We start from the raw sequence: 7,155 nt of genomic DNA on the forward strand, positions 1-7,155 counted from the left end.
ATAGCCCCATTTTATAGGAAATAAACACAGTTTCAGAGTCCATGGGAGAAATGGCTGTATTTTGGCAAACCTACATTTTTCTGCTGTCAATTATAAAAGAACGGGACGGGACAAAAAGTAGGGAGTCTATTCTGTTATTTGGTAGATTCGGTTTATATATAATTATTGAATGGAATATCACGTGAGTATTGGAAATGTAAAAATTTTCTATAATGACTGGCAGTGAATGAGTTAAAAAAAAAAAAAAAAAAAAAAAGCACAGTTCAACTCCATTCCATTCCAATAGTGTGTGTCTGGGTTGAACCTCAAAGTTGAAATTAAAAGTATCTTGTTATAGTGCAAAATATTTTCAGAAATCCGTTATTAACTTATGACAGTAAATAAGGACATATGATGTAAAAAACAAAACAAAAAAACATTTAAGCTTTTATGTCAAATGTTATCAAGGGATCAAACATAAAATTAAAACATCACGCTGGCAATTAAAAAAGTTTCCTCTAACAACTATTATACGTAACGTAACGTAGATCATTTCTACCATAACGTACTATGTACGTCGTACATAGTGTATTATGTATTGCGTTATTATCCTCCACTGCGCTAGGAGCGCATTGCCAAAATGTATAACAGCGGAAGTACGTCACAACTTAATCGCCGAAGAAGACAACATCCGGGTAGTTTTTATAAAGTTTGGCGGTTGATTTCACATACTGGTTGATTAGCAGTCAGCGTCATTCTTGACAAAAATGTAGGAAACCTTTGGAACTGACGATTGTCTCATTCTGGTTTTGAATTGGCGTTGTTGAAGCAAACCGAAGCTGTTTATAGGTGTTCGTCTTTGTCTGACTTCCATTGTGCTTTTTTTCCCCCCACTGAAGTAATAATGGCAAACCAAACGCAAAAACGCAACGGCATATATCTGTGGTTTACTCTTTTGGGGCTGGGCTTTGAGCCCCAAAAACACCAGAATCTCATCAAGACCGCCTCAAAACACACCAACCTGGGACCGTAAGTTTCGCCCTTTGTCTATGGTGGACTATTTCCTGAAACTTTCCGGTAAATTTCCATGTAAATTAGAATTGTGATTTGTGGCGGTTCAACGCTTTGATGTTTGCTATAAAACTCGCTCTATGGTGGCATCGTGATGTTTAAGTGAGTTGAGGAGCTTCATTTAGACAAAAGTTGGCAGTGCTCACTGCTTGTTTTACCCTGACCAGCAACTCTCTTATTTGGCCGTGATTGGTCAATCGCCAGGGCAAGGAATTATTGCCTTGCCGTGAATCTGCTATTTTACCGTGATTACAGTCGCTTGCACCTTAATAAGTTATGTGTTTGTGGGCTGCCGTCTTTCACGGTTAAACTGGCTGAGACTCCCGATTCCAAATGGCCTTTCGGGCACTGTCAGTCCAATAATTTTGTGTTTCCTGTCTGCAGATTCGTCACAAGCAAGCTGCATCGAAATTGTCGAACTCGTTTACAACTCCCGATTGACTTAAAGAAATTGGAAACACAAATAAATAAATAAATACTCTACTCACTACACTACTAACTTGTACACATTCACCGACGCAGAACTTGTACTTGTAATGTGGCGAGTTGCTGGTCACGCGAATAGAACGATTGCGAAAGTAGTTTGCCACCATCTGCTGGCAATCACATGAAATTGATTATGTTAGCGTATACAAGCGTGTCCAAGTCTGGTCCTCGAGTTAAAATTAAAGTACCACTCCTCTAGCACACCTGAATCAAATGATCAGCTCACCAGCAAGTTCCGCAGGCGCCTGATAGCAATCCTGAATCCTGATTATTTGATTCATTAGTGTTGGAGGAGGGAAACATATTTAAAAAAAGCGGCTGGATAGGAGTTCTCTAGGACCAGACTTAGGCACCCCTGGTATAGACCAAACTTCAATTTCGGAACCTAATAATTAATATCAATGTGTCTTTACACTTTCTTGTCTTGTGTCTAATAGGAATATGTTCGATAAACCCAACAAGGATGCATTCCACATTGTTGTCCAATTTCTGTTGGAAAAACTCAATCCAACACGATTTCAGCAGACATTCAAGTAAGGATATAATTCAGGACATATGTATGTCCCTGTGGTTTCCTTTTCTTAAACTTTATTTCTTTTTAGATTTTGTTTACCTTCCTACAATTCTAAACAAGATGCTGAATTTCGCAAACAGACCTGCGCTTGGCTGCGAGAAATAATGGTGAGTATTTGAAAGTGTTGGTCAAGCAAGGGTAATCCCCCCCCCCTCAACTTTTTTGATGCATATTGTGTTTTGTGTATGTGTGTGTTCTTTTAGGTTGAAACTGGATTTCCAGGCAGCAAAGTTCTTGCGTCGTCATTACTCTCGCCTGGAGGCCCCAAATTCATCAGCTTGATGGTCCATTTAGCCACGCAAGTCATGCTGAAGGAAATGAAAACGTTCGCTACAGGTAGGTCCTTACTCAGTGACACTTATGAGAAATTCTTGTGCTTTATCTTCAAATGTTTGGTTTAGATGAAAGCTGCGTTCTCGATGCTGTCACCAAGCCGACGTCTTCGTACGGCATGGCGGTGAATAGACTCCACCTCATCAAAAAGAACTTTTTGAAGGAGGTGGCACATCAGGATCGCGTTTTTCTGGAGGAGCAGGAATTAACACAGTGAGTCCTTCCTTGGGTGTCTGGATTTAAAAGTTGGTTTTAATTATTTTTGAATGTGATTTAAAAGTTGAGAGTTACGATGCTTATTTTTTTTTTTTTTTTTTTTCAATGCCGTCATGTATTTTGATTTATTTTTTTAACAATAACAGTTAATACATTCATCTATATTACAATTATATTATTATACATGGATGTTTTGGTTTTATGGGTTAGGTTTATGCTAAAATACAGGCAAATAAACCTTAAACTAATATATTTATTTACTTCAATTATAGCTGTTAACTTACTAAACACTTTGACTTGCATTCTTAAGTGTTCATTGTATCAACTTTACAAATTTTTTACCAGAGTGGCGGAAACAGAAATCAGCAAATCCTCAATCAGAATACAACAGCACTCATGTTTTGTAAAATAATGATACTATATGTCAACATGTGCACTGTACTTTTATGTTTTAGTTTAGTTTTACTATTTTTGTTTTCCAAAGTGCAGCAGTGTAATGAAAAGTACAGTCTTTGTGTTTGGGTAGACATATTTAACACTCCCATTATGAGGTCAGTGTGTGTTTGTCTTGTCTTTTAGGAACATTGTGAATTCTCTGCAAGACCTCACAGCTGAAAGTAAGAAGTATGACGAGCTACTCAAGTAGGTTTTTCTTTTCCTCATCCTTTGTCGTTGTTATTCTTACACGATGCTGCGCCGTCATTCATTCAGTTTCATCGTTTTGACGTTCCAGATGCCACGCTGATGATTCTGTCCAAGAGTATTCAGATGATAAACCAGAAACGGTAATGTTTAAAAAGTCAGTCACGTTTTGGTGTGAATAAGAGAGCAAGTCGTTGCGTTCAGGTTCGATCCCTGTGGGCGGCCGTGGACGGGATGCTGTCGACGACCGAGCCCGACCGAAAGGTGTTGGAAAGTGTGCTGGAAGGAGAAGTGGACCAGTACGTGGTAGACGGCACGGGCCGCCGCCTGCAAATTCCCCGTCGCCTGCTCGACAGGATGGAGCAGCCCCCTCAGCAGGTGAGTGCGACGAGCTCTCCCGACCGGCTGGCTGCCACGTTGTGTGATGCCGATGTGCGTTTGGCAGTTGAGCTCGGGGAAAGCCTACGAGGGCGGCCAGCTGAACCTCCTGTGTCCTTTGGAGGTGATGAACCACGCCCTGCGCCTCCTGAAGGAGGAGCCACGCGGGAGCTTGCCGCGGCTCAACCTGTTACAGTTGCAACAAAAACAGCAGCAGGTGGCTTGTCAGCTGCAGGAACTTGAGCTGCTCAGGTAAGCTGCGCGGGAGAACGCCTGACTGGAAGAAAATAGTGGTGTTAAAAAAAACACAAAAAAACGTTAATCACATTTAAGAAATACAATCATTGATTGATTTCAAAACTGTATTTCCTTAACAACCAAAATTCAACTGCAAAGATCAACTCAACTCAACAACGCTGGGACCAAAGACCATAACTTCTATTTTCTTCTCATTGAAGTTCAAGAAATTTAAAGCCATCCAGGCTTTGATTTCTTCCAGACAGGACAAAAGAGGCCTCAATGAGAAAGCATCCTTTTTACTCAGCGGGACATAGATCTGACTGTCATCCGCATAGCAGTGAAAAGAGAATCCATGTTTTCATAGGATGGAGCCAAGGGCAGTAAATATAGTGAGAACAATAGGGGCCCCAATACCTAACCTTGTGGAACACCATATGACAGCCAGAAAAGACATTGGGAAGAAAGTCAAATAATAGAAATAAATACCTGCTGTGCATTTGTTGGCCTCATAGGGGCAATGTGGTTTTGGTCCTGTGTAGAAGTCGTCGCTGTTTCACGTTATGAATGACCCCCCCCCCCCGCCCCCCCCCCCCCCCCCCCCCCCCCCCCCCCCCTCCACAGATTAGGAAGAATATATGCCTTTTGAGTATAGTTGTATGAACTGGCTGTATATATTGTTTACACACAAATGGAGAATTTATTTGAAGGAAGGTCACTCCTGGAACTTGACTCCTTGACATTTTCTATTGGCATGTGAATGTGATTTTACATTGAGCTCTGGTAATGTTTCTACAGCAAAGTGATTAAAAATGTGGGTACTTGTTTTTGTTGTGTGTGTTCTTCGTTGTACGGTATGTCCCAGACTGAAGATTTCCAAGGAGGAAATTCCTGAGGTGATGAGTGGCATCGGAGAGCTGGAAGCGGAGTCGGACAGCAAGTGGGCAGACACATCTTTAGTCCCGTTGGTCAATGACGATCCAGTGAGTGGTCATTTGAAGTTGACACATTTTCAAATGAAGTGCTATTTAAATCTTTTTTTTTTTTTTCCCTTTCTCAGGCACTTGACTTTCTTTCACCAATGGCTCGCCTATCATTTGGAGCAGCAGTGGATGCCAGCAACGCCAGTTGCGTCTTCTCCCAGTTTCCTGCAAAGCTTCCAGTGACGTCCAATGGCAATTGCTGTCCACTTGAGCTGGGTTGTAATGTCGCCTGTGGCTCGTGCCAACTTCCAGAGAAGTCTTCAGAGTGTCATCCGGTGGAGGGTGAAAGCAATATTTCCTCAGACCTCAAAAGGTAACTGCCTTATTTTTTTTATTATTTTTTTTGTGTGCCGGGAGGCAGATACCTGGGCAGTCCTAAGCGATGCTCTGTCCATCACTAGTCCTCCCCATAGCATCCATGCTCTCTGATGACTGTGGTGAGCGGAGAGAAATCACCACAGACAGATACGGAGCAGACACTGCCCCCCGTAGTTTACAAGTTTTATCGTTTTTCACTACAACACCTCTTGTTTGTAAGCAGCTGTTGCCCAGCAGCAGAAGAGGATCTGCAAGAGGCAGCGGCCGCCAAGCCCTCCAGACTCAACTCCTCTCTTGACTGGCTTCTCGACATGCCACCTTGCCACCAAGAGTCGTCGCCTGAACCACCGCAGGTGCTTTTTCACTTTGGTTTGACAGTTTTGGGTTCACGTCATCCTCATTGTCGATTCATAACGTGTCGCAGGCCACCGTGGGCGCGACCAGTCGTTCAAAGGCGACGACGAAAACAATATTAGACATGGAATGTGATAACCTGGCTGACCAGGTATAGTAATTTTATTTTTTTGTCAAATAAGCAACAGCAGTGCCATGGTAACGTGTATGTAAAAGTTTGCAGATGCTGTAATCACAACCAGTCCGACAGCGGGCAGGCCGGCGGCTTTGGAACTGGAGGAAATGCTCAGCATCCTTCATGCAGATCCCTTCGGAGCCAGAAAGCAGCTTCCTCGCACGCCTGAGAGTTTGAGTGAGTTGGTAGCTGCTTTTCTGACACTGTTCAAGATCCAATAAGAGATTAATTCATTCAGTGACTTTTACTTGAAAATTAGGACTGCCATATAAAAAAAAATAAGATCTATCCATTTCAAAAAATGGCACATATTTTTATTTCCTGTTAATAAGATGAAATTCCAAGGACTTTGGCAATTTTAAATTCCGCAAGTATCAAAATCAGTAGCGATTAATTTGATAATCAATTAATCACTACACCTCTAGAAAATGTAAAAAAGTGTCATGACTTTATGCTTCAATTCATTCCGGTGTGCCTGCTTGTCCACAAGGGGTCAGTATAATGCAATTAGTCAGACAAAAGAAGCAGCTTGAAGATTCTAATTTTTCGATTTTTCTTCCCTCCCTTTTGTAGTTCTGGATGTGAAGAGTTCCTGGCAAAAGGCGCTGGAGGAAGATGACTCAGAGAAGTGCGACAAAAGCGTGTTCAGGTGCTTCACTCCCCTCCTTGAGCCTTGTAGCGAGGTTGCGCATCAGCCTGGAGGTTCATCCAGCGGAGCCGCTAAAAATCGCAGCATTTGGGGAACCTTCGACACGGCAGCCTCCTTCAGCCTGCAGCAAGAAACACTGCCTGAATTGCCAAGCTGCAACAGTCTGCTGAGCCTCCATAGCGACGAGGAAGAAGGACTAAACTCCGGCTGCATCCAGCAACAACGCGGTGGCGGCTCACCTGAGTCCCTTCAATTGGCTCGTGATGTTTTGGCTGCAAGCAGTGAGCGGCCGTCACCTGTTGTTTTTTCGCTGGATTTTGAGGCACTGGAGAAGATCTCACCACTGAAGAAGCATGAATGCCTCCCTCCACTCATCATGTTCTCCCCGACAGAACCATAACATGTCTGAAATGCATTACCTTCATGAAGAAGTTATCTTCAGGTTTCACAATTTAAATACAATATTTACTATGTACGTAGTATTTTTCTTACAGCATTCTTGTTTCATTAAATGGCTGCCAACTCAAAAATTAATTTAAAATCTGATGGAAGATGTGTTCCTTTTGTTTAAAGCTGTTTCAAATTATTTTTAAGATGGTGATCCAATCACTGTTGAATTGTCAGTTTCCCTTATGTTCCTGTATTTGTATGCTTTTTGACTAAAAGTTAAGTTAAAGTTTGTATTTAGAAATTGTTTTGTGTTGTGGTTAACACATGTTCGTAGTTTTAGCTTAATGCTAAACATTTGAATGGTGTCCAC

The 7,155-nt window shown here is 42.0% G+C and overlaps 1 protein-coding gene and 1 non-coding gene across 2 annotated transcripts; both read left to right on the plus strand.

The window, feature by feature from the left end:
- Nucleotides 1-628: 628 nt before the first annotated feature.
- Nucleotides 629-6,951, plus strand: haus6 (HAUS augmin-like complex, subunit 6). The gene is made up of 15 exons (XM_077499508.1): nt 629-1,008; nt 1,974-2,069; nt 2,139-2,217; nt 2,314-2,446; nt 2,512-2,656; nt 3,239-3,301; nt 3,393-3,444; nt 3,506-3,679; nt 3,747-3,931; nt 4,782-4,899; nt 4,977-5,212; nt 5,441-5,570; nt 5,642-5,722; nt 5,788-5,923; nt 6,320-6,951. Exons 1-15 carry the CDS (start codon nt 884-886, stop codon nt 6,793-6,795), a joined length of 2,229 nt encoding a protein of 742 aa, XP_077355634.1. The 5' UTR covers nt 629-883; the 3' UTR covers nt 6,796-6,951.
- Nucleotides 5,251-5,381, plus strand: LOC144004408 (small Cajal body-specific RNA 8). Its single transcript, XR_013279350.1, has one exon.
- Nucleotides 6,952-7,155: the final 204 nt, after the last annotated feature.

This window comes from Festucalex cinctus, chromosome 16 (assembly GCF_051991245.1).
Source record: "Festucalex cinctus isolate MCC-2025b chromosome 16, RoL_Fcin_1.0, whole genome shotgun sequence".
In the NCBI taxonomy this organism is placed as follows: domain Eukaryota; kingdom Metazoa; phylum Chordata; class Actinopteri; order Syngnathiformes; family Syngnathidae; genus Festucalex; species Festucalex cinctus.

What these genes read in the sequence shown, in the direction of transcription:
- haus6 (XM_077499508.1), top strand. Translation starts at nt 884, where the DNA reads ATGGCAAACCAAACGCAAAAACGCAACGGCATATATCTGTGGTTTACT. An exon ending in AAACACACCAACCTGGGACC is followed by an intron (nt 1,009 to 1,973) that starts GTAAGTTTCGCC and finishes TGTGTCTAATAG; the next exon opens with GAATATGTTCGATAAACCCA. An exon ending in CAGGAACTTGAGCTGCTCAG is followed by an intron (nt 3,932 to 4,781) that starts GTAAGCTGCGCG and finishes GGTATGTCCCAG; the next exon opens with ACTGAAGATTTCCAAGGAGG.